The sequence below is a fragment of the Kryptolebias marmoratus genome, linkage group LG14 (assembly GCF_001649575.2).
Source record: "Kryptolebias marmoratus isolate JLee-2015 linkage group LG14, ASM164957v2, whole genome shotgun sequence".
In the NCBI taxonomy this organism is placed as follows: domain Eukaryota; kingdom Metazoa; phylum Chordata; class Actinopteri; order Cyprinodontiformes; family Rivulidae; genus Kryptolebias; species Kryptolebias marmoratus.
In genome coordinates, this window is record NC_051443.1 from 9,689,759 (window position 1) to 9,717,151 (window position 27,393).

Genomic DNA, 27,393 nt, shown 5'->3' on the forward strand with positions numbered 1-27,393 from the left:
GACATGTAATATGGCTGCAATCAAAGGTGATCCACAACCGGAAATTCCCAGAAAGATTTATGACCAATCTAACAAGCTTTTCTGTTAAACTGTAAAATATTGCTTTGATTACTCAGCATTAAAGAAATTAATGTCTTTATTTAAATTATAAGAAAGCCTTATCACTGTAGTATTTAAATAAGACAAATGATGACAGGCCTTAAATAATGTCCGTGTCTTTATGTTGGCCTTACATTAATATTACCTTTTATCTTTGTCTAGGATATTAATAATGGGATACTGTGGGAATTAATACTTTTGATCATTAAGAGTTCAGAGCTGTGTGAGTGGGAGACGTGAGCACTCGGGTCGTCATTAATAACCATCATAAAACACAGAACATGTGGCTCTTCAGGGTCTCATCGCTGGTGATTGATTATGAATATTAAAAACCCCAAATGGCAAATAAATGGCACCATTTCAATCCACCATATATGTCAAGTCATGGAGGTGCTGCATCAAAAGTGAAAACATATTTCATCCAGAAAAAAAGCTGTCAAATAAAGCAGGAGCAAGAAAGGTGGGGGAGGATGGATGGGCAAATGTCCACTTTACTTTACAAAATCCTGTTTGGTCCTGTGGTTTTTAGCTGAAGAAAATGGAAATCCCTTTCATTTTAATCAAGCCACAGACTCAACCAGGTAGCTTTAAAGGAATTTATTCAGTATTTTAACTTGATTTTTGGTGAGATGTCCTCATTACGTGTAGCAGAATTGTTCTCTGCACTGCATATATGTTCACAGCTCAATGCTGGGCCATGCTGCCCTCTAAGTGATATAGCCTTTGAGTTATGAGGAGATTGTTATGTCTTACTGATAAACTTTGTTCAAGTGAGCACTCACTGACAGTCTGGTGTTGGACAGATTCTACCGCTTGGATCTGTCTCAACCCTGGGATGTTCTGCTTGACACTTCCTCTGTAATAAATTGCAGAAAATCCACAATCTGCATCTTCCAGTCCCCCTTATCTATTCGCCACAACATTTTTGAGCTCAGCTTGTGAACGTAAGACCAACAGTATGTGGATCTTTAGAGTCCCGACTACATTCATCACCTCCTCTCTAAGCCTTTTTCTTAGGAACTCTGTCCAGGTGTGCTAACATTTGGCTTTTTGAGTACAATGGGAAAGTGTTTTAGTGAAAAGTCAGGAAACCCCGCAACAGTGACAGATACGCTACTTATGGGCTCTGACTCCGACCTTCGTTGATGGGAACACAACAGCTGCATGGGTGCACACTTTTTAATCAGGGTGCTGCATTCAGGGCTTCACGTTGGGGCACCATTCATTCATTATTTACGGAAACACACATTTACCTATTGTCATACTTTTGAAACTGACAACAACAACAGGCAGTATTCAGTCATCTGTCTGCAAAACACTCTCAGTCCTGCTGTGTGGTGTGTTGATTGGAATTCTGTGATCCATTTTAAACATAACAGCTGGTTTAATTATCTCAGAAATGTATAATATAAGAAAAGGTTTCCAACAAATCTTATATTAATGACACCCCTTCATTTTCTGTATTCACTATAGCCGTCAGAGCACTGAGGGTAAACACACCGATCCTGGCAAATGGTAAAGAGTTTAATTGACTTGTTTAGGAGCTCTAACACAATTTAAATGACCTGATTAAAGTGCAAGCTATAATGTAGGTGTAATGGTGATGGATTGCAGTGTAGGAGTGAATCTCTATGAAACAATTCAATAAGTAAGTTTGAAAGTTTTCCACTGAGAATTTTGGTTGGGTTCTGCAAGTCAGTAGTTCCACAAATTGTTGACTATAAACTGTTTGGATCTTTTATTCTGGCTGTAAAATCTGGGGCTGAACTGGTTTCACAGACAATTAGTCAAGACCTAAATCCATCATCACATGCTTTTTGTCTGACCTCACCTCTAAACCAACCCTTACTTCCTACGTGTGTTTAATAAAAGAAAGCTAGTATCTCACTGAGCTGCGGCTGTTGGAGACTAGTTGGTGACTTAAAACTGCAAGAAAACAGGCACATTTTGAGTGTTTGCAACCAGCAAGCCATGTGACTGCATTTTGCGTCATGTGGCTTTATGATTTAATCCACTGAAGCACGCTTTAGAAATGAAGACAGGCTGATTGGGACCATTTTGTTATTAATCATTACTTATAATCAGCATAGTTAGACCTGATCATTTGGGATCTATAGCCTTGGATGTTTTCTGTCATAAAGACAGCTTCCTATGTGGGAGTTAAAGAAACTAAACTGAGAAGGCTTTCAGACGGCTGTAAAATCCCTGTGACTATTTTGGGAGAAAATTTGTTGCACAAGCATTTGAGAAATCGAGAACCCTCGCAAACATTTTGAGATATTTAAGAGACTTCGTCGCAAATGCTGTTCACCAGCAAGTCTCCAACAATCACAGCCCGGTGAGATACTAGCTGAAGCGAAGCACTGAGCTCCTGTGGGATCTAGGTGATCCAACAGCTGTACAGTCCATCACAGCCCTGCAGATCTCCCACAGATTTATTTCACTGGAGCAGCCTGGGGCGGAGCCAGTGTGTTACCATGACCCCATACATCACACCTTTTGTGAGCACATATTAAGTCTTTCACTCATCCCGCTACCCCCCTCCATTAAAAGTAAATAATCTGTTAAGGAGCGGCACTATTTGTCACACGTGACAGGTATCTGTTTGTACAAAGAGGATAGGTGTGTGAGAAGACTCCCAATATCATCCCCCAAGCCCCCTGCATTTAAACTAAACTTGCTTTCCTGTGCATAAACAAAACGGCACTAAAATGTGTGAAAAATACACCACAGACCTTCCACCTGTTTTCAAGTTCTCTGAATTAAAAAGCAGAGGAAAAGGTGGGAACGCAATCCTCAGTTCATTAACACAAATTTGCTAATGGGCAGAGTGCTGAGAGAGAAACCAATTAGTCCGGCGTCACGCCAGAATAAATTAAAAGTCTGCGGCCTCAGTGCTTTTATTTTTTTTGCATATTTATGACTCTGAATTCATACCACACACTCCTCATAAATCATAGATATTTATGAAGTGAAGGTTTTGTTTTATTATAGCATATTATGTCATGTTCGATGTCTGAGCTGTCACAGGATGGAGGGAAAGGCCGAGCTGGTGGCACTCATCTGGTTTATTGATAGCCACTTCCTGTCAGCCTGTACACAGCTGTGCTACAACAAGCTGTGGGTGTATGTGATCATACAGTCTTCCTTCCACATCCATTCTATTTCCCTAACATTATTAGGGTCATTATTTGTACATCCCCCTAAGATGGATTAATGTCATAAATACCCTGCAGTCAGATTTTCTGTTTTAAACTTAAAATTTTTTTTTAAATATTGAAGTAGCAGGTACAACATTTAAATATGTTTGATCATTTCTACTGTTCACTGAACAACACCTGAGATATTTTCTAAAAGTTTTAATTTAATAAATTAGATAAATAAATATTTGTCAACACTTAAAACAATGAGCATTCAGGTCTGACAAGGAATTAACCCTCATTTAATTTCCCATATTCATGGAGACATGATATTTTTAGCAAGTTAACAAAGCAAGACATTTACTTTTATTTCACTTTTTTCTTCTTTTTCTTCCAAACTAAAAACCCAAGTTACCTAAACATTTCTTAATTTGCATGCATCTCCAGAACACATATCTGAATCTTGGCAAAAACATTAAAAATCCTTGACGTATTTGGATAACATGCCACATTCAGAGGTTTTTACAAAGTAGATTTCTGTTGTTTGTTTACACCAAAATTAAAAAAAATTAAAAAACTAAAACTTTGATAAAGTGTGTTACAAAACCTTTCTGGCATCTCCACATTTGATTATGGAGTAAACGCTAAATAAGAGTTAATTATTCATTAAATGAAAGTGGAGACAAGATTTGCTCTGCAGCCAACCACAGGCTTTGTGCTAATTCTTTCCATCACAGAGATGATTCTGGTGATAAATAATGGAAGATCAATCGGCTGCTGCATCAGTTTGTGAGGAGAAAGACGCTCCACAGAGTAAAATGATCTAAGCAGGGATGAAAGACACAATAACCAGGGAAGGGGGTTAAATGCACAGAAAATGAAAACCTCTGAGCGTGTAGGTCGTATCTGTCTGTGTCGGGAACTTTGAAGCACCTAATGGGTCTTCAAAAACTAAACTAGTGGCCCCGCCAAGCGCCGGCCCCTGACCCAGGCCCGCGTGCCGAACATGATTGCCTTTGTTCCGCGGAGAATATTCAAATGGGGCCCTTATAAAAGCAGCCAGTGTGGGTCGTAACACGGCGATTCTTTCACGGTGCTCCAGATGCTGCGCTGTGGGCCGGGGTCACGGCGCTGCGGTTAACAAAGCCCTGCATGGCTACAATGATCCACACTGCACACTCACTGCAATTTAGCTTGAGTAATAGATGGGGGTCACGCCGGGTCACTTTCAATTTCCACTTCCCGGGGAGAAAAATGAAAACAACTCATTTGCACATATCTGAATAATTCAGTCACTCAAAGGGAGGAGAGATGGAAATATGGGCCTGAAGAGAGGGAGAAGAAAGAGGAGGGAGACACTGTTGCACGCGGAGCGGTAATGACGGCCGTCCTCTTAGTCGTCTCGCATAAAGGCTAATGATGAATTTGACAGAGGATATGAATCCAGATGTAAGAATAAAGCGACTCCTCACTCGGGAGGCTCCGCTGCCTCTGGTGAGCTTTTAAACTTATCATAAATGTATTAAGATTGCAGCGGGCCATGAAACAGCTGTAGACAATTAATCTTGTGCAAATCTTATCCGAGGAATTGGTTTCTGCAGAATAACATCTGCTGCGAGAGCCGATTATTCATGGGCAACGTTCAGCCGCCGCGCCTGTATGCATATAGGGCACAATCATTGCCAATGAAGTAAAAATTTATAGTTTTCCCTGTTCAGTAAAAATAACATTCAGCAGCATTAAAACATCATCCATCAACATTGTCCTGGGGCCCGGGGCCATCCCAGGCAGGCAAATTAAAAAGTATTCATTTTGTTGAGAAGTTGCAGAGCGTGCTGCTCCGCTGGACTGATTTTTTTTTTCTTTTTTTTTCTTCTTTCCTCTGCATTGCTGTTGAGAGGAAAATTGGAGACGCTGTTGCTTTTTTGCTCTGCTTGAACAGTGTGGAGGAAGAGGAGAGATGAACCTGGGCCCCCGGAGACGGCGATCAGGAGATGTGGGCCATGATGGATGACAGTCAATGTGGACTTGGCAAATATGAACCTGGATTAAAATCAAGCCGGGTAATTTTATGTGAAACTTGTTTTGGAGATTTAAAAATAAATACACCTCTGATTCAATCTTTTTGTGGCGTTCACTTTATTTCATTTTAAAATATTTTTGGTCTCAATTATTTTACTTTGATTTTTCTATGGGTTGATTTTTAATATCGTTCATTTTTGCTTTTTTTTTTATTTTACTTTTTGTCTGACATTTTTGTTGTGTTCCTTGACTGTAAACAGCACAACAATTTGTTCTGTTTTCATGTGTGGATAAAATATGAATTGTTGCTTTTTAATACCCTAAAACACATGTGTCAAACCCAAGGCCTGTGGGCCAGATATGGCCTTTGTCACAACTGTATTCGGCCCACAAGATATTTCGAATGTATTAGAACTTGTCCGCCAGTTTGTAGTAAATTTAGAGTCTATTGACTCTCATTTGCTTAAAAGAAGCAAAGCATATGTAGTAAAAATTTGATACTGAGAAAATTAAGCTAGTATTGTTTTTTAGTAGTTGATTTTGATTTGAAATATCAACAAAGCACATCCAAATAGCTGATAAACTCGGATATGTGACTTGAGCTAATGTGCATCAGAGCAACAAATGTCTTTTTTAATGTGTATTTTTTATTTTTCTGCATTTTTTTTATTTTGGATTTTTAATTGAGGATTCTTTTTTAGTTGATTTGCCTAATAGCTACATTATAAAATGTATTGCTATAAAAAAGAAAACTCTTTCCAAATGGCTTAAAAGATTTAGAAATGAATGCTACTGATGTGTTTTTATGTGTTTTATTTGTGTTTATTCTAAAATCTGTATAATACAATATATCTTGGGAAAAGGTTGTTCATGTATCTACATAAGTAATCTGATTACACCTAAAAACTCCATTTATATCTTTTTTCAGTAAATGCTGAAAGATCCTCAGCTAGGACCAAGCTTTTTATTTTGCCCCCTCGCCCCAGTGGAACTGAGGTTGGCACTCTTGTCTTACCGCGATGATAAAAAATAACCCAGAAAAGCCAAAACAAACTCCGTACCACAGGCCTGTCTTGTTTTCAGCAGCTGCTGTGGTTTGTGGTTTTAAATTCCAATTGATGACTCCAGAGGGCGCTCCATCCTACACACTGAACCTTTAATTTGAAAAGAAGACTTTGTCAACATATACAGGGATTTCTTGGAAATGTATTATCTTTTTGTCTTTTGTTCTTAATGAAAAAAAAAATCTTTTCATGCAAAATAGTAATAACAATAAACACAAATGGCACCAAGCGCATCAAAAAATGACCTCAAATGAAACAAAACTGTAATAACTATTTAATCACTATTTATTTGCTCTTGTCACAATTACTTTTGACCACCTAAGAACTATGAAACTATGTTTTTACATAGTTTGATGAAGGGACATCTTACTAATTCTATTACTGTGGCTCCAAGTGGTACAAACTGCAAAATACATACAAATGTTTAACACCTACCAATTTCCCCTTTAACCCCAGCCCTGTTTTAGAGCTACTGCGTGGAAGAAAAGTCACATGTAGCAATTGGAGCACCATCAAATGTATAATTCTACCTTCTGCTTCTGTGAATAAGATATCAAGTAATCTGAGGTTTAATGTAGTGATTTAATCCTGGAAATTTAAGCAAAGGTCATTAAAGACAGAATTTGTTCTTGCCGTTCTGCAGTCAAATCAGCAGAGTTGTAAAATAAACGGGGCCGACTGGAGATTGATAATCCTCTTCTTCAGTCCCCAACTGTTGTGATCTCACAGATGGCAATATCATTTACAGAGGAGGCTGTCAGCTGGAGCCGAGCCAGACGCTGTCTCAATAGAAGTTTGATCATCTGTAACTTTGGCCGCCTGTCACTTGTTTTGGTTGTTAAATGAAGAAAAGCCCCCAAAATATACATTCTGCCAATAAACTGTTATGGCTGATTCTGGTAAGTAACTAAAAAAAAAAGGAAACGTTATTTGTCACAGAAGGACATGAAGGAGACAATCAAACTACATCAAACAAAAGACTGACTGTGGCATCGGGACTTATGGTATTACCAGGGTGAAAAGACATGAAGTAAACAAAAACAAATAAAGGAAGTCTTTAAAAGAGGTAAAAATAAATTGTTGTGAACAATTAATATCTTACCTGTTGTCGATAATGCTTTAAATGACCTCAACTACCTGAAAAAGACCATAGAGGGTTGCTGCTGTCTTAAAAACCTTCAAAATTGTTGATGCAAATGCTATATTATAAACTTTTACATTGCTGTCAGTTTTATATTATACAGTTACAAACGCATTTTTTTTTTTTGCAAGTGTAAATATTTTAAGCAGCAGCTAGCTGTAGCAGTTCCGGTGTAGCCTGGGAGCATTTTTGGCAATTTTTTTTTGTCTGACTAACAATTCAAAGTAAAAATAAATGGCAATGTAAAGGTTTTCAATAAACATCTATAAAATATTTTTAGACTGGAGTTTTGTTAAAGTGACAGCGATCCACTTTGATCTTGATCTTGCTCTTTGCACATCAGTTTGGTCAGAATTAACCTCCATTTTTCTAAACTGAAGTCATTCAAAGAGCTATTTAAAACAAGTAAAATGGTATATGTTTATAAGTGCTCCGCTGAATCTCACCTAAAAAGATCCTATTTATCACTTTATTAAAATTGCATAACTGAAACAAGACAAGACACACATTTTAATGCAAAGATGTACAACAAAGATTTACGTTACACACAATTACATGAAATAAAACACTATGAAAAACAGAAGCTAAAAGACTTCAAAATGTAGAAAACAATCTCAGAGATGCAGTGCTTCTAAAAACTATTCAACCATTTTATGTTTTTATTGCTGTCATAAGTCAGTCATGGTCAATATAAATTGGCCTTCTTTACAAAAAATATTTTAACAAGTGTGAAAGTGAAATCACATTTATATTACTAATATTCCTTGAAGGAATGCACACCGTCCACTTGACAAAGACGTCATCTGTTAGCAGTCAGAGTAAGTGTTGGGGATGACCCTCCAGATTTCAGCTCAGGATCTGTGTTATAGCCATTTTGTGTTGGCGAATGTCAATTAACTGTGGCAGCCATCTTGAATCAGGTAAACTCCAAAAGTGAATTAGTTGTACTTTCAGTAGTATCTGTGATTACTTTCTAAGAGTTAGACTTGCTGATGAAGTTAAACAGACCAGCAGACAAACAAACACACACATGCAGTTACATTATCACCCACCGCCAAACTCCCAAAAAGGCAAAGAGTCCTAAAACATGAGCGCAAATGGATGCAGTGCAGTTATGATGGCATTTTCACAGTAAGACTAAACGAAACACCCGCAAAGAGACAAGACAACTGAGCGGAGCAGCCAGAAAGACACTCCGAGTATAACATTTTGGTTACTTCGTGTGTGTCTTTCAGTTTTGCTTGTCTCACAGAGGACATGAAGACTCTGTCGCTCAGTCGTCACTGCAGTCGGACTCATGCAGGATGTCAGAAGCAGCTATCTGATGGCAGTGCTCGCACGCAGGGACGAAGAGGTGGCGAGGAGGCGGAGGAGGAGGCCGTGTTTAAAGCTCGGCGTGTATTGTTCGACGTGACACGCTCAATTTATCATTAGTTGTGAGGGGAGAACGGATGAGTACACTTTCAATTTAGTTCCGCTGCTTTCTCCATTCATCACGCCCCTCATCATCCATCATTTGTGCAGCCAGCTTCCATCCACAGCGAACACACTCTCATCAGTTTAATGCAATTAATCTTAATGCCGAGATAATTCCATATTAATGAAGCAGGACTTTTATTTGATTGTTGCTTTGATGAAGTTGTGTCGGCAGCGGCGTCGACAGCATGTGTGTTGCCCACTGAGCATGAAAGTGAGAGGGTTTCTGTGTGTTTCCTTTGTGTCGTCTCTCTGCTGAGGTTTATGTACATTTCCCAGAGAGCCGGTGACGCTGGCGCTTTCTGTCTTCATACAACGAGCCCTGAGAAATTGGAAAACTTGCAGCAATAGATAGGAGGTGACCTGGAAACAAAAGCAATCAGGGCTCTGGGAGGGAGGGTTGTGTGTGTGTGTATGTGTGTGTGTGTGTGTGTGAAGGGGGGTGGCAGCAGCCATCAGGCTGAAATTCAGCCGCGCTGTCAATAAAAGAAGAAATAGCTTTTGAGGCACGGGGCTGAGGGCAAAGAGGAGTCTGCAATTTCACACCTTCATGTACCTCGCCGGAGGACATTTTTCATGCGCCTCAACCTTCTCATTCAGTAAAAACCAAGCAGCAGTTTGTACATGATTCCTCTGATAACAAACAGGAGGGCTGAAGGCGATTGGATGATGAGGTCAGTGGCCCTCCTCTGCCGTCCAATCGCTGCATAAATTTCTTTTTAAACCAAGCAAACTGGAATTTAACCACAAATCAATCCGCTCTCCACTTGAGGAACTTTAGACTCAATTGTAGCTCAATCAAAGCAGATAAAAAAAATCAATTCTGACCAATTACAGCCTGTTTCATTAGAGTATGCAAATCGGAGGCGCTGGGAGCATGCTCGGTCTCGTGTTTCCCTCTTCTGGTCAGAGAGGCACACCAGAGGCTGTTGCCACAAGCTGATCTGTGGTCAGTTTGACTTTGTGCTGTTTGTACTGTGGCTGCTATCAGCTGCACAAGCAGAGGCTGAGAGGCACAGAGCAGAGCTGCAGCATGAAAACACAACATTTTTCTTGCTGTTTTGTGTCTCTGGGTGTTGTACAGTTGAGCTGTTTTAGCATTTTTCCACGCAGGTCATTTCTTTGTGTTTTTGTGGTCTTTTTCGCATAATTCTGAGGTTGTGTTTGATGTTTTTATTTTTTTTCATCATGCAAATGAGTCTGTTTTTAGCACTCTCTTTTTATGGCCATATTTATGCACATTTGTGTTAGTGTTGCACTTTTTGCTTATCTTTTTATGGTAGCTTTTGTCTTTTTTGTAAACCTCTGCTGTTTCGTTTCATTTTAGTTTAAATGTCTATTTTACCACATTTCAAATAGTTTTAATTCTGATCATTTCTTAATAAATCTTCCCAAAAGGGAACGTTTAAGCCAGTCAGTCTCTAAACAAAACACTAACAAGCATTATACAACATTATTTTAGGGGAAAAATGAGGAAGATGTCTTGTTTTCCAGTTTCAACATTAAACTAAAGTCAATCTGCTGAGAATTCAGTCTGAACACTGTTTCAAGAATAAAGTCAAAGAATCCATGTTTCCCTCTTTTACTCAGAGCAGCAAACTTCATTGTATTTGTTCTGTTTTGTTAATTTTGTCATTATTCTTCAGTAAAAGCCATATATCATCCTAAACAGCTGGGAGTTTTAGTTATTTAGAGGTTGTGTGCAGCTCCAGAGCCAATTTAAGAAGCAGTCGCTTTAAAGTACTGATGCTTAGTACCCCAGTGTGTTTATGTGCTAAAAACAAACTTAAATGTTATTAAAACCTACAATATTCTGATGTTAAAAGTCACTAATTAATTCACAGATGAAGGGAGATATCATAGACCTTTGAGCCACTATTGATATGATTTTTGATTCTTTTTAACCTATAAAAAAAAAATTCATTTCCATCTCTTTGACTTTATTATTGGAATAATACTTCAGCATTAATCTTAACGTTTTGGCTTTAATATTGACATTAAAGTCTTTTTTAATGTCAAAACTAAAATAAAAAAAAATAACTTCCTCCATTTTCTTTCTTCAAGTAGCTCTACTGTCATAACAAGAGTCAAACCTATAAACCTCCAGCTTCTAAGAGCATAGAATTATTTCCATACAATTTACTACAAATCAAGACAAAATAATGCAACGCTTTGCCATATTTCCTCATTGTATCTTGAACAAATTTTACAATACGCTGCCCAAATTAGATGACAATGTTGTACAGTGAATATTATTGGCTTTTATAATACTGTGTTTTTGCACCTGAGGGCCGACTTATAAACTTTAGGGATTGTGAGGCGATTGAATAAAAAGGACAGAAGCGGAGAGATGATTCTGACTCTGGTTTAATTTCATTAAAGGCCAAATCGCTTGAACTCATTTAAAGACAGGCCCATGAGACATTTAGAGGAGAACAACTCTCAGAGACCTGAATCCTCTGAAGAAATACTTTATAGATCCAGTGTGTGGGATGTGATGACATCTAGTGGCACAAATTGAAAACTGCAACCAATACATTTATTGATGCCTGGTTATGAATATACAACGGCAGCTCAGTGAGTCTAAAAGTTAAATTAGAACTTTTATAAATATGGCTGAGCATCTTTAACACAAATACAAACTAGAATAGGGCTAAAATTAGTATTAGTATTTAGTGTCAGCATTTTCCTTCGAAATTAATTGATGAAGTGACTTAAAATGAAAATATTAATTTAACGACACCATGCTCCCTGGGTTCTATGGTTAGTCTGTAACCTCAGTGTTAAAGAGGAGCAGCAGCTCGTTGGATGTGAGGGCAGATTCGAGGACTCGTCTGAGCGTAGCCGTATCGATCCCCCTCCGGGAGTTGCATTGTACCTCCTCGACATCACATACATTACAGCCAGCAGCACAGAATAGATGGCAGAACAATGTATTTAAAGGCATTACACTCCAACTAATGGCGAGTCTCAGAAGGAGCCTCAGTCATTTACCCTGTGACCGCTCAGTTCCCAGCACAGCGGGATTTTAAATGATGTCCTCCCGCAGACTACACTCACTTGGATTCAATTTGGAAATGTATTCATATTTACTTAGTGCACCTGCATTGCATTTGTATAGATCAGTCCAGGCTAAGAGTAAAATTGGGCAAATCGAATCAACATATTGGGACATACGGGGTTTGTTGTATGGAGTCCACAGTCGGGGTCACTCCAATGCCTTTTATGATGTCCCTCTGAAATCTATCTGAATCACATTAAATTGGATATAAAGATGTGCAGACACATACATCACAGTAAATGGTGTGGTGGAGCATCGCTTGCCAAGAATCCCACCTCAACAATCGGGTTATAGAATCGGCTTTAGATCCTATTAATAATTCACAATCTTGTTAGGGGAGAACAAACATTTCTGTTCAAGCAATTTAAGTTGTGGGATTGTTATTACAGGCGGGTGGATGAAGAGGCGGGAGGAGGAGGAGGAGGAGGAGAGGCTGTGAAATGTAAGCCTGGCTGTGTGTGGAAGAATAACTCCATGCTATTTCACACTCTCTGCTTTCTTTATTAAAGCGCCGTCACAGTAAACATGTCGCCGCCCGACTCTGATCTGCAGCTCTCTTCTGGCTCATCCACTGCATCCTTCCCACAAGGACACCAACATATATGTTTAGTTTTTATTCTGGAGGACACACTCGGAGCTAATCACGGGCGGCATCTCTGGATAATCAATGATAACATCATTTTAATGGTTTTCAAAAACTTGTTCAGGGTGCTGTTTTTATTTTACAACCCCAAAATATTGTGTTTACTGTTAGATGTAATAAGGCTGGTTGTTTTTTCTTTTATTTATGTAACTGGGAGTATTTTCAGAGCTTTGATTAGAAACTGTCCAGAAAATTAAAATAAATAAATAAAAAGTGAAAATGACTTTTTAAGGTACTAAAAATTCAACTTTTTTTCTATTTGAAACACTTAGAATTTCGAATCCAAGCATCTAAGAAGCAGCAGAAAATTTCCATGTGTTGAACATGCAAAGAGACAAAATGGTGACAGTTTCTGATCCTTTTAAATCCATCAGCATTCTCAAACGTATATATGATCACAGAATCTGGACAGAATGCCACCTTTTATTTGCATATTTGCATTAAATTAAAACATAAAACCACAACTAAGCCACTAACTGAGCCCACAAAGTCATAGGCAAGATAAAAATTTTCTGATTATTTAGATTTTAAGAAAAAAAAATGCTTGCATAATGGATATTTCACATGCACATTTCAGTAGTTTTAAACTCAGCATAACTTAGTAAAGATTTCCTTATCTAAGAAAAATGAATAATAAGGCAAATCTTTTGCTCATTTTATTCTCACCAATGTATTTTTATATATTAATCAGGAAGGTGCTTGTTCTATCACGCATTATAAATCTAATTTCTCAAAAAGGCTTTCCTAAATGATCAAAAAGCATTGTAAAATGTGGTAAAAATTAACATTTTACTAACATTTCCATGTGCAGGAATGTGTCATATCGTGACATTTTTCTTGTCCACCACTCTGACCAGAGGTGGAGCTCAACCTCACAGATTTTACATTTGATATGTTCAAATCTGAGAAATACTCAAAGTAAACAGGAGAAACAAGAACCACAAAACAATGTCCTTAATAGTTTTTCTTTATTTTTGCTTTTATTTAAATGACTTTGTCAAGTTTATTGATTTATCTTATTTTTTTTGAAGACACAAAATACATATTTAACGATATGTTTAAAGCTTTTTGAAAAATTACTCTAAAACAACTCACTTACATCAATAACTTCTGTCATAATTGGACAAAAAACATAGAAAATACATTTTCCTTCCCAATGCAGAAACATCTGAACGTCTGAAGTAATCTAAGCATTACAGAGGATGTAATGTGGATGCTTGCACTTTCTGTATCACGCTGCTCGTTTCTTGACAGAAACTTTCATTATTAATAGCATGAAAACACAACATGGATGTTCATTTTTTTTTCTTTTAGTCTGAAGGACTCTTCCACTCATCATCAGTCAGAGATTTTAGTTCTTGTAAATTATTTCTTCATGCAGCTTCATTATCTTTTTCCTGAAATAATCCAGGTTGCACCAGATGGGTACTGTCTCGTAAACCAACAGTTTGACATTTATTCCTTTATATTGTAAATAATTTGGACCTGTCGTTTCTCCTACAGCCTCAGTGTTTACACTCGACTCATGTGTTCATAATGAATTGGTTTCTATCTTCTCCACAAGCCTCAGCCCTTACATGTGGTTAGGAATCCAAGCTGAATAAAATCAGGGCATGAAGTAACATCAGCTGTATCAAGGTGACACAAAATCACTAACAATTGCTTTAAAAATCTGAGGGTTTCAGAAGAAACACAGGAGTACAAAAATCTTTTGCCATTTGAGGCGTTATTTGTTTTTCTTGTGTGCGTTTTAGGCAGCTAGAAAGAGAGATGATTTTTATTTTCTTTCCTTAAAACAAAGCTTAACAAAAACATCTTCCTACAAATTTGGTTCAAATAAAAACGCTCTCAGACACATTATGAACACAGTCCCTGTAGTGATACTGACAGTATTAAAGACGGTACTTGTTGTGTGAAGCTCTGCGGCCTCTGGACACATCTGGCCTGATGCAGAGCGCCTTCAGGTCTGACTGCTGATGGTTGTGTTGTCACACGCTGCCTCCTGCTGGCCGGTACACGCTCCTACACACCCAGAGCGCACCTCAGTGAAGCTAAAAGTGATTTTTTTTTTTCATCTGATATAAAAACATGTGGGTCAAAGAGCTTGCACCAGTAACAGTAACAGTCAGCTGCTCCCTTCCTTGACATTGTACTGAACAGGAAGTTGACCACATGTGGCTCAGAAGAAGGCTGATTGATCATCTGTGGCGTGATTGTTTGTTTCTGAGGGGTTGATGCCGTTCTGTCCCACGATGATGCTGCTGTACATCTTCTGCTGCTCCTCTTTAAGCGAATCCTTCACTTTCCCTCTCTTCAGTCCACCATCCCTGCAGGAAACAAGGATAAAATCACATTCCCGTTTAGGACTGATGAACAAGCTATTTATGTGAAGAATTGCAAAAACACAATCAGTGGAAATTATTTCTACCATGCTGCAAAGTTGTGGCTTTCACAATATTGGGTTTACATTTTAACTTTTATTTTTTTATTTCTAGGACTTGAGAAACAGTCTCATCTTAACAGCAGCAGATGGTGATTTGTTGTTTAGTTTTGTTAGCGATTGTTCAATTTTCTTGATTTTTTTCAGTTTTGCTTCAATTTTTTTGTGATCTGTCTCTCTACATTTTGCCCCATTTAACTTTCCTTCAACTCTGACCAGTTTCCAAGACTGTGTCAATGAAAAACATCTCCACAGCATGATGCCCCCAAAACCATGCCTCGCTGTGGGATTGGTGGTAAACTTGTGCCAGACATGGTGTTGTCCTTGATAGCCAAAAATATCAATTTTAGTCTCACCTGACCACCGCACCTTCTTCCATGTGTTTGGGAAAGAAATACCAAAAGATCTGCCTTACGTTTTATTTTAAGCAATGTGTTTTTCCTGCCAACTCTCCCACGAAGCCCAGCTCTGTGCAGCCTATCATGGTCCTACAGGCAGCTCCTCTTATCTCTGCATCAGGGCTATCTTTGGCTTCCTGGTTGCTTGTCTGAATAATGTCCTCCTTGGACAGACTGTGAGTTTTGGTGGACCACCCTAATCTTTCCATTCCCTCGCAAAAGATTCAATGGAGCTCCACGGAATGTTCTGGGATGTTTTTTTTACAACCCAACCCTGATCTGTACTTTCTCCACAACTTTTTCCGTGACCTGTTTGGTGAGGTCCTTGGTCTTCGTGCTGTCTTTCGCTTGGTGGTACATTTTACTACTTAGAGATGCTGCACTGGTGTTGATCCTAAGGGCCACCAGAACAGGTGTATACTGAGATCATTAGACACTTAGATTGCCCCCAAAGTGAATCTTATTATTAACTAATTATGTGGTTTCTGAAGATAATGGGTGGGGCTTTAAAACACAGGAGTGTGGATACGTACGCATATATTACATATATTTTTAAACTGTTTAAAACAAGTTTTTATTCCCTATTTAACTTCAATAATCTGGAGTATTTTGTGAAGGTTCATCACTTATAATCAGATTGAAAATCTATTTAAATTCCAGGCTGTAATGCAAGGAAGCAGAAAGAATATTAATGGGGTAAATAGTTTCGCAACTCGATTTGACCCAAAGGCCACAGGAGGGTTAAGTATACAGTAGATACCTTGGCTTGTACTTCAGAGGAGTACCTGAGCAGACAAGTTCGGCTATTTTCCACTACACGAGATGAAATAGTTGTTCTAATCTAATCTGAGTGTTGAGTGGAGGGTTACTCTCACCATGCCAGGTCCAGCAGTCCTCCCTGATGAGCGATGGCGGATTTCACCCTGTTGGCAAACTGAGCTGCATCTTCATCATCCTGCTCTCAACACACACAACACACACAGTGTGTTACAAAAACACATGTCAGTACTTGTATAGCTCAATCCACCTGAATGAATCCATCCTCAGATTGAGGCATACCTGTCTGGTCATGGGAGGTAAATACCACACATTGACCACGATGGCCCAGCTGGTCATCATACGCAGAAGGTAGCTGACCATGTTGTATTTGCTGCTGTTCCAGAAAGCATCACCAAATCGAGGGTCATACTGAGACACAAAAAGACAAAACAGACAAACTGAAACTCAGACAAACCAGTAAAACCATGGTGAGAACGAGATGAGCAGCTGATGGTTCCAAATGCCAAAAAAAGGAGCTTCTCTACCTTAATAGTAACTGGATAAATCGTCCCTCCAATTTCAAAGCTTCCCTTCTTGAACATCATGACAGAAGTGTTGTTGATGCAGGTTCCTATTAAATAAAAAAACAGGGAATCATCCAACCATTCAAATGATCATATCCATCCTCATGCGATGACTGACAGAAGACACCAACCTTCAGGAAAGATCAGGATGGGAAGTTTGGTCTTTGCTGCAACGTGATCTCTTAGCCTGCAGCGAGAGGAACATACAATTCTGAGTCATCGTGATGATAACAGGAACGGTTAGTTTGTTTAATATAAACAGAGTGTAACAAACTATTTGGCTTCTTCTAATGTTCATTATATTTCCTTTAATTCAGCCTCTTTAAATTCTGAATCAGAAAATTTATGTACTTGCTAAAAATTATTCCTTCATCAGATAAACATTTATAAATACATTTCAGAAGTTTTATTTCTTTCTTCCTGTATCTAAGAGGACCTATTGAAAGCTTTAATTGTATTTTATTGTTATTTTTATTATTTTTGCATTTCTCTCTCTAAATCTGTTAAATCATTTAATGTTTTAATCATCCCGTATGAAGTGAATAATGATAATTTAACAAATATTACAATACTTCCTGCACCTGCTTAACAGAAGTGTTGCTTTAAAGAGGCATGTGCTTTTTTTATCTCAGTTTATTGACAGTGTTTGACAGAGTGACTGTGTCTGACAGCAGAGGACATAAAGACATGTACACATGTGAACACACACACACACGTCACACACACACACACACACATTATTCTTCTCCGTTTTTAGTTGCACAACAGTTGTTATCTTTCAGCTGATTTAAGAATACAGTCATATATAAACGAAACTCACCCCTGCAGGCCTGCATGTCAAACACGTTCTGCACTGCTTAGCAAAAGTGGGCAAAAAAATGTTACTTTTTCCATCTTAAATATATATTTTTTTCACTTTTTCTATGATCACGTGACCCTGTTTTAGTGTAATATTTTTTGCTGTTTATGATATTGTGAAGACATGGGTTTATTAATCATGTGCAAGTTGCATTTAAAATAATTGATACTGTTTTTTAAATACGTATACATCTTTTTTTTTCCCAAATGAAAATAGGTCTCTTTTGATGGATGCGTAGGCCCTAATGAAGCCAGACTGCTACACCGCAGGTAACACTGTCTGCATTCAGTTTTATGTCAAGTTGCACCTTAGGAGGTAAGAAACTAACACAGTTTTATCTCTGGACTTGGCTTTGTTCTTCTGAACTTGGTAAATTTCGGAAACTTCTTGAAAACCGATCCACAACAAGCAGACAATTTAAGCTGCCATTTTTAAGACCCTGTTCTGGACCGTTATGACAAACTCAGCCTCACCTGCTGGTCACCGCATGCCGGTCTTTCATCTCTGACCTCTCAAACCAAACATGGGGACAGGTCCTTACCATGGACCTCTGAAGAACCCCCATCAGACCTCCATGGATCTGCCCGACCTGTGGAAGACAACAATGTATCAGAACACACAGCACCACAGACACACTCTTCACTGGTGATGACACTCACCATCGCGTAGCAGCCATCGTTGGCCAGAATGACCACATCGATCGGTGTGGTGTGATTCGCAACGCATATTCCTCCTTTCTGAGGCCGGTTCTCTCTGCAGAGTCAGAGGGAAGATGAGGGGTAGGAGGTTGAAGAAATGAACATATACTTTAGCTTCTGCACAAATGATTTATCAGATGGAAATAGTCAAAATATCAGAAGCAAAAATACATACTAAAGCAGCCAGCCCTCATATTTTTGTATTTTGGCAACAAGGGGACAAACTGTCTTGTAATCATTTAAGGAGGTCTTGAGTAGCAGCTGTCCTGGCTTTCTGAATGTCTTTTAAAGTATTTTTTTCTTTTGGCCATGGCTGCTCTTTTCCTAATTTTCTTTTGAGTTATGTTAGCTGAAAACTTGGAATATCTTGATATGGTGTTTAGTATAGTCTTTAAAAAAAAGCAAAAACCAGACAAATACAAAAATAACACATAAAAAACTATCAGCAGCAACTTAACAACATTTAAAAGTCAAGTCTTTAAGGAAAAGGTAAAAGGTAAAAGGTAAAAGTTCAGGGATACAGAAACTGAGAGATGTGTCCTCCTTCATTTCATCATCTGCTTGTTGGTCTTCGGGAATCAACTTGTTGGTGCTAAAATATTAATTTGTGTCATCTTTATGACAGGCTGCTAGAGACAAATGCCTAAAGATTTAAATTAAAAAAAGCTGGGTTTTGTTGCTGTTTTTTTCCAGTTGTGTGTACACACAACACTAGCTCATCCTTTGAGTTTCTGAGCTGTTTTTTACTCACTGAATGATTTATAAGTCTTGAGTTTTAAGTGTCACAAACTGAGTGAGAAAACAACTCAAGAGCTTCAAATATTCTGAGAAACTACTGATCAAGACCACTTTTACAGATTACAAGAAACCCCTTGAAAGCAAACTATAAAAATAATAAAAATAGTTTAAAGTTTAGACTTTATGTGTTTTATTTTATTATAACTTGATTATTTAGGAAAAGGTAACTGGATTGTAAAAAGTGGACAACAACAAATAAAAAAATGAAGTGAGTGAAAGCTGACTGACTTGTTGTGGTAGTGAATGGTGGCGGACAGTCCTCTGGCACAGATCCTGTAGCAGGTCAGGTGGACCAGCTCACTCAGCCAGTTCTTTCCCCTAACACACACACGCACACACACACAAGAAAAGCAATTTCAAATTCTGAATTGAGCTTCAGCAAAACCTTGTTTATTCATTTGATCTTTTTGGAGCTGCTTTACCTGCTTTCAGGCAGAAAACCAACCAGAGTTGTTCCAATCACGAGCCACGACAGGCCGATGATGGCCAGAGTGATCCTGCAGGGACACAGCGAATCTCCTTATCATGAAACTCATTACGCAGATTTACTGTTGTGCTTGTGGATTTATTCATCGTCTCATTAGTCTATTGCAATGATGAAGTCCTACGGGCCTGTCAGAAAAACTTCAGAATATTTGATTAACAGTAATTACTAAATGTGTTTCTTTAATTTGATGCTGAGCTGAATGCTGAACAGCAGAACCAACCAGTGTTTCAGTCAGTTTGGATCACTTTCAAGCACTGACAATTCTGTATGTGCCTTTTCGAGGGCAGAAGGTTAAACTCGTTTGGTTCTTGCCACATGTTGTCTGCCAGAGGAGATGACAGATTGTTCTGTGTCAGACTCACCTGAGAGGGAAGAGGATGCAGTATCGCACGAACACCCCAAGGCCCCAGATGATGGTGAGTCGGAGGCTGATGTACTGGAAGTTCTGGTTGGTGCGGGTCAGAAGGTTCCAAGAGGCCAGCTCCTCGGAGGAGAAGCGCTGCGTCACCTGGTCGTCGACAATGCTCTCCAAACCCTTCTTGTAGAAATACATGACATCACTCAGGGCGAACTCCTTCGCTGGAATGGGTCGAGAGCGACGCAGCTCCCACATCTCCTCTTCCATTGAGACTTCAGCTCGCTCAATGATCCCTGGAAGACAGTCGCCAAACTCTAATACTACTGTGGTGATGTGGTTTATCTATCAGCACTGATGTGGACCCGATGGGAGGGGAAAATAACTGAACTTTGAAATGATTTGTTCTTATGGTTCTTAAAGAAAGAAAGAATGTGTGAGATGGTGTTATTTCAGCTGTTTTATATGATATGAAGTCTAAAAAGGAAGTGTTAGTTTAATTAAAGAGAAGGTTTATTAAAAACTGAAACTTTTGTAAATGGTAAGTGAAGTATCAGGATGAAAAAGAAATACAGCAAAGCTGACAAAACTCAGATCATAGTTTATTAAATGTACAACAAAGTTCAATAAAGTCACAGTAGAGTTAGTTTAAAGCAGATTTCAATGAAGAACCTTTTAAGTTTAATGAAGACAGTAGAATTAGGTAAAACTAGTGGAATTCAGTACAGGCTTTAAAGATAGAAAAGTGTTTTTGTAAAAATATTTTTCAAAATGATAGAATTTGAAAGACAAAACAGAGTTCAGATGTTAACATATACACAGCAGAATCTGATATATCTGGTAATTTCAATAAAGACAAAGAATAGTTTAGTAAAAACACATTTAACTTCAACAGAGAGCTGGTTTTAACAAAGAAAGTAAATTCAATAAAGACAAAAAACAAGCGAACTTCACCTGTGTAAATCACACAGGAAATGAACAAGTGAAACGTCTGTTTTGTATGTTTTCCGCGCGATTTTGGAACATTTTTAACATGTTCATGTGATCACATGTGGAAAAACATGGTTAATTCATGTGTATTTTTGTAAGGTGTCAAAAAATACATGTCAGTTTTCATTAAAATACAAAAGAAATTCATAGACAATGTAAGGATCGGTGAAGACAGGAGAATTTGTTAAAGACGCAGAGATTAGTAAAAACAACAAGCACTGGTCAGTTTTATAAAGTAATGTTCAATGAAACACCGTCGATGGAGAAAAACAAAACAGAGATTTTTAAAAACACAGTGAAAGTTAAAATACATTCTGTAGAATTTAATAGACATAGCAGAATGTAATGTTGTTAAAAACCCAGCAGAGATCAGTTAAATATGGATGTAAGAGAAGCCGTGCACACAGCTTTGCAAACCATGCATTTGCTCAATTTCTGTGCACAGATCGAATGGAACAAAATCGGAACAAATTCTTAATTCCAGGATCAATAACTTTTAAATAACCCATCCAAACACTGTAAAACCACAAAACAACCTAATTTTATTAAAAGCAAGTGGCACTTTGAGCTAGACGGGCTCTTAGGAACCGTCAATTAAATGATATGAGAATAAAAATTCTTTAAAATTATACAGCCGGGCATGTTTTTGATTTAACTGCTGGAAGGACATTAACAGGAGACAAATGTCTCATTCCTCTAAATGTCTGATGTGATTTTGGTGACAACACAGACAGTACTATTTAATGTTACTGAATTTTATGGTCAGATGTTGCAATAGTAGATCATCCCCTAAACCCTTGTTTCACATCCGGTGTTGCATTTACATCTGTTTCCCCATCCACACTGAAAACAAAGCTAAACACAACACCCGCTTCACTAAGTAAAGGGAATGGATTCTTCCCACCTGTTTTTTGTCTCGCACCCTGGCCCTTGGAGGACTCCGTAGGTGAGAACAGTTTCAAAACAAGACAAAAACAACAATATACTTGTGCAAAGCAAGGCTTAATCTTTCCTAATACCAGAGGGAAAACCAACAATTAGCTTCTGCCTCTGGGATCAGAATTTCAGTCTGCTGGTTGGATAATAGGTGACATAAATAAAGTGCACTAAATTTTACATCCACTGGGCTTTTATACATATCTTCAGGAAAAGGTTTCCACCTATATGTGCATATTTTCACCCTTTTCACTTCAAAGCTGCAAAAGTCTTTCGTACAGCGAAGCCCCAATGTGACTGTGGATTACAAACACAGCTGTGCTTTTTTTTTTTTTTCCAGTTCCGGTTCTGGGTCATCGTGGTAACAGTGAGCTGTTAAGAGCCGGTTCTGACCCACTATTGCAATGCTGACTGTGTGCTGGGGAACCTACATCTTAAATAAGATGAAAGCAGGAGCTGCAGCAGAGCAGTGTGTGTTATGTTGACAAGCCTCCAGTTTAGTCTCTGAGGAAAAGACTGCAGCACCACTTCAGCACCCAGCAGCTCAGTTATTGTCTACTTGTCAGAGGCAAGCAACTAGTCAACACATAATACTGTCAACTACAGCACTCTGAACGCTCGATGGGGGGTAGGTGGGTAGAACGATACCATTCAGACCATCTTTTATCGGTCCTTGGTTCAGTTCTGATGCTCATGTGCTTATTTTAGGCACTTCCATGAGTGAGAGTTGGTCAGAATGTGCAGCCTGAGCAGTCTGAGGCTATGTACGCCCACACAGAACAAACTGTGATGCACTGAGTGTCCTGACACCTTTCTGTTTCCAACTGAGTTTTTTACTCAATCTGAGCTACAGTAACTCTTCTAATGAAAAGGACAACACGAGCCAGCCTTTACTCCCCACCTGCATCAGTAAGCCCTGGTATCCTAATCGCATTACTAGTCAAGTTCCATCATAATGTTGTTTTTCTATCATTATAAAAAGAGAAACTTGTAGTTATTAGTTGTTGTTATAATTTAGAGTACTGCTTGTTTGTGACTGGATAAATTTACCTTGTTCGTAGTCATTTGTTGTTGCTTTTTTTATTCACTTTTGCAGCTTTAGACTTTTTTTTGTATTTTCCCTTGTGGTTCTTTTGTTTCCTGCCTCCTTGTAGGTGTCCTGTTTTACTGTAGTTGTTTTGAGTTTCTACGTCTGTTTCAAGCTTTTCTTTAAGGCTCTTTTTTGTGTCTGTATTTATTCTGTGTCTCTTTTCAGTTGTTTCACATTTTTTGGCACCTATTACGTGTTTTATTTTAGCATTTATTTGCCTGGTTGCCATTCTTTTACCTCTCTAAGGTAGTTTTATGTATCTTTGTGGTCATGACATGTCATCTTATTTTCTCCAAACAATTAGCTGAATGTGCTTTCACATACATGGTTTCTCAGGATTTATTGTACGTTCCTATTTATTTAGCTGTTAATTAATGTTATGTTTGTCACTGATTGACTTTTAAAGTAATAAAACTGTTGTTATTGTTGATGTAGTCCCTATATTCTGTTTGTTCCAGTAGGTTAGTTCTTCTGCTGTTTAACTTTTTCCCTCCTAATAAGGCTTGTTGAAAATCCAGAGTTAAACAGGGATTTAACACATGGCAGCACACTGAGCCAGAGTTTAAGTGTGTTTCGGTCTGTGTGTGTGACTCTAAACTTTGTGTGGATTCCTGTCTGCTGTTTGGCCGACATCACGCAAGCTGCTGTTGCATGATCATCCTGAGGCCAACCATGTGTTTTCTCACAGCGAAAGACACTGCGGTATCAGACGCTGCAGCTGACCAATGGGACACCCCGACCCTTGCTCACACAGAGTCACATGACCTGCTGAATGAAATCCCTCAGGCAGCTGGACACAGCGTGCCGACACCCAAACAGAGAACTGCTGAGGGCCGCCTCTTGTCAGCCACAGAGTTCAGCCGCTCGGTTCACACAATCGCTTCTTTTCGTTTAACTTTGACAAATGCAAAATTGTATTCAAATTTCTCCTAAAGTAGCGACCAAATTATTCAATTTACAGCCTGTACATTCCAACGGAAAACCTTTGACACAATCATTTAATAAATTATAGTTTATATTGTTTTATTTCCTTTTTTATTATCTCTTATTTATTGTTTCATCAAATATTTCTTATGGTATATAACTTTTGATTATTCTTTTTTACTGTAAATGTAAATCTTATCTTTGTGTCACAAGAACTTTAATAATTTGTTTACTCCCTCGGTATCCTCCACTTTATTCCTTTCATTTGCAGGTATTTTGTAACCTTTTCATATAATAAAAACAAAAAAGTTTGGCGTCTAATATACCTGTCTCTTTAAATGTTTAAATTTCCTCAAACTTTCTGTTTTTACTCAGACTTTGGATTTCTTTATTTTTCCCCCTTTAATTTCCTTTTGGTAAGTTTTTGTATTTAATGTTTAGGTTTTCGTGATCATTACTGACTGTGTGACGTCACATATGTTGTTTTTCACATCTGTCGGGTTTTGTCTTATAGTGACTTTAAAATAGGCCTGGTAATCTTTGCTAATAAAAGGTCTCTGATCCTTCCACTGTTGGTATTATTGTATGCTTGTATTCGTGTTTAGATTAGAATTACCTGTAGGCAAAGGGACGGGCACACCGGGCTGCTCCTGCTGTCCTCTCTGGATGCGTACAGTGGCCCACTGCAAGGACAGCTATAATTCAGATGGCCTCTCACGACACACTGCCGCTCATTTCAAGAATCTCCCCTCGAGGAACAACCGTCAGCCTCAAACAAAACTGAAAATGCAGAACTTACCTCGAGGAGTTTGACCAGAATCTGGATGTAGACTCCGGTCACCCCCAGTGAGAGGCCGAACATGGCAGGCAGCGTGATGAGGAACACCACCACGAACATCCACAGCTGGAAAACGACCGCAGCCACACACCACAGGTTCTCCATCACTGCGGCTCTGAGGTCACCTCATTATCTGCAAACAGTCGGTTCAAGATGGCACGTCACACTGAGAAGTCTTCACGGCCTTTTCTGAAAAACCTGTTCATGTCATCTTTAGGATAAATTACAATTACTGATGTTACTTCCTTTGCCTCCATTGATCCGCTCAAGTAATACACAAACTTTCAATAAGATACACCCATAAATGATGTCAGTTAATACAATAATGTAGTTAGTTACAGTCCTGGGGGTCTCACTGGACTGATACACATAAACACTAACAAAAAAATAAATGTAGCAAGTATTACTAGTATATTACAGGTACTTGTACTAAGATATTTTGTATTATTTGGTTTATGCAGTTAAAACAGCAGGTGTATTAGCCCCTGCCTCACACCTTTAGAGCGACACCATCAGGTAAAAACGAAGAATCTAGAAGTGCTCACTTATGATGACCATGGAGCATTAAAACTGTCCCTAGGTGTGAGTGAGAGCATAAATGGTTGTTTGTCTTATTTGTTTCTATGTGGCCCTGCGATGGACTTGCGACCTGTCCATGGTGTCCCCCGCCTCTCCCACAGTGACTGCTGGAGACAGGTCATCTGTTGGGGGGCTTAGCTCAATTAATTCATTTTTGTCTTTTTTCTGTCTCCATCCATGCTGTTTATCAGATTTATAACAACCACTTTCAAACATTTAATATTACAACTATAGCAACAGGCTGATTTAGAGGAAGGAAAACCATTTGTTTTAGTACATAAGTAGTTGAGTGTATTATTTTTCAGTAAAACTGGAACAATTACAGTGCGTTTTAACCTCACTAACGTCCATACTGTTTGACAAATTTCAACAGTAGAGCCGCTTGTGGCAGAAAAGTAAGATGAAGATATAGTTCAGCCAGTCCACGTGTTGATTTTAATTCGACAGCTTGTATGTAGCCCTCGCACACAGTGGTTCACCAACTTTTTAGCTCTGGAATAACCAAATAAACATCATGACAACGCAAACTTTCTTAACAACCATAGTACCATTGTTAATCATTTATAACTGCTGTTTTTTTATATTTGTGCTAACTGGGGTGAAAATTTGCCATAAGCAATCATTTTAATTGACCCCAGACTTGTGTTTCATGACTCACGTTGGGGTCCCGAGCCAAGATTTGGGAACCAGTACCAATTTAATGAACTACAGCTATGTCTGTCAAAAACATAAATAAATTCAAAGCAGATAGGCTGTATAATTCAAAACATTAACATGATAGTAGTCTATAAAACAGTAATAAACTCTGTTATAGCAACAAGAATAATTACACATTACATAATAAGTTTATTTATATCAACCAAACCTCTGACAGCTGGACACTTTAAATGACCGTGTTGTTGTTAAAAGAAAAAAAAACATAAACTTCCTGTCTGTACGGTCTGTACCGTTACTCTGAAACAACTGTTCAGACTGAACTAAACTAAACACGGGTTACGGTAAAGCCCGGGTTTCCACAGACGCTGACATTAGCGAAGAAGTGCGTACCTGACGGCAGGGAGAAGGTGTCAAATGTCCAGCTGAGGAGAAGAAGAAGCCTCTGGCTGTTTTGCTCTCCGGATAAAAAAACGCCGCCTGGGAGGGAGCTGGAGCACGGAGCTGAAGTTGGCTTCCGGTTGCAGCTTCCTATTCGGAAAATGGCTAAAGAGCGATTCCACCTACTTTTTCACTACCTTCAGCCTCTTCAATCTACTCTAATTAAAACACTACAGCACCCAGACTCTTCAAACCTGGACCAGATTATTCTGCGCTGATTGCAGAACATTTAAAACCAAGTGTGGGATTTGTGAAACCTTATTCTGATTTACGAAACTTCATTACAGGGCGATTTCAGCACTTTTTTGGTATTTGAATCACACTAGAACTGGTCCAGCTCCAACACTACAAAACCTAGACTCTTCAAAACTGGACTAGATTTTTCTATGGTACTGGCTAAATAATTTGAGCAGAATGAAAAGAAAAGTCAAATAGGCAATTGTGTGTTAGTGTGGCAAGTCCTAGTTAAAACCATAAAAAATGCCAAACTTTAAACTTGTAAACATTTTTATTTTACAGCTTTTCTTTGATTTTAGAGATTTGAATGTCTCTCTAATTCTGCTCATAGTTGCACGAGAAGCTCCCCTCTCACTGCAAAAAAATAAAAATGAAAAAAGGCATTCGTACCTCCTGTACCAGAAGGTAGCAGCAGCAGAAAATCGCATGCATTCAGGGACAATAAAACAGAGTAAAAGAAAAAGAATTCAAGTGATTCATAACTGAATGTCTTTTTTTCACAAATCAGATTAGGGTTTCACAAATCACATACTTAGTTTTAAATGTTCTGCTATTAGTTGATAATAATCTGGTCCAGGTTTGAAGAGTCTAGGTGTTGTAGTTTTTTAACTAGAGTAGATTGAAGATGCTGAAAGTAGTGGAAAAATTAGGTGGAATAGCCCTTTAGCCATTTTCTAAAT

The 27,393-nt window shown here is 38.5% G+C and overlaps 1 protein-coding gene across 1 annotated transcript; it reads right to left on the reverse strand.

Moving 5' to 3' along the window:
- Window positions 1-13,599: 13,599 nt before the first annotated feature.
- gpat3 (glycerol-3-phosphate acyltransferase 3) lies at window positions 13,600-26,577 on the reverse strand. Its single transcript, XM_017427492.3, has 13 exons — window positions 26,429-26,577; window positions 24,764-24,935; window positions 24,581-24,647; window positions 20,032-20,320; window positions 19,605-19,679; window positions 19,411-19,500; window positions 18,346-18,439; window positions 18,160-18,275; window positions 16,959-17,014; window positions 16,789-16,874; window positions 16,544-16,672; window positions 16,360-16,439; window positions 13,600-14,973 (listed from the first exon to the last, which is right to left on the reverse strand). Exons 2-13 carry the CDS (start codon window positions 24,905-24,907, stop codon window positions 14,826-14,828), a joined length of 1,374 nt encoding a protein of 457 aa, XP_017282981.1. The 5' UTR covers window positions 24,908-24,935; window positions 26,429-26,577; the 3' UTR covers window positions 13,600-14,825.
- Window positions 26,578-27,393: the final 816 nt, after the last annotated feature.

Coding starts and splice junctions, on each gene's coding strand:
- gpat3 (XM_017427492.3), bottom strand. CDS start 24,907: ATGGAGAACCTGTGGTGTGTGGCTGCGGTCGTTTTCCAGCTGTGGATG. Junction 18,440..19,410: donor ACCATTCACTACCACAACAA/GTCAGTCAGCTT, acceptor CTGACTCTGCAG/AGAGAACCGGCCTCAGAAAG. Junction 17,015..18,159: donor CGGCATGCGGTGACCAGCAG/GTGAGGCTGAGT, acceptor CTCTCGCTGCAG/GCTAAGAGATCACGTTGCAG.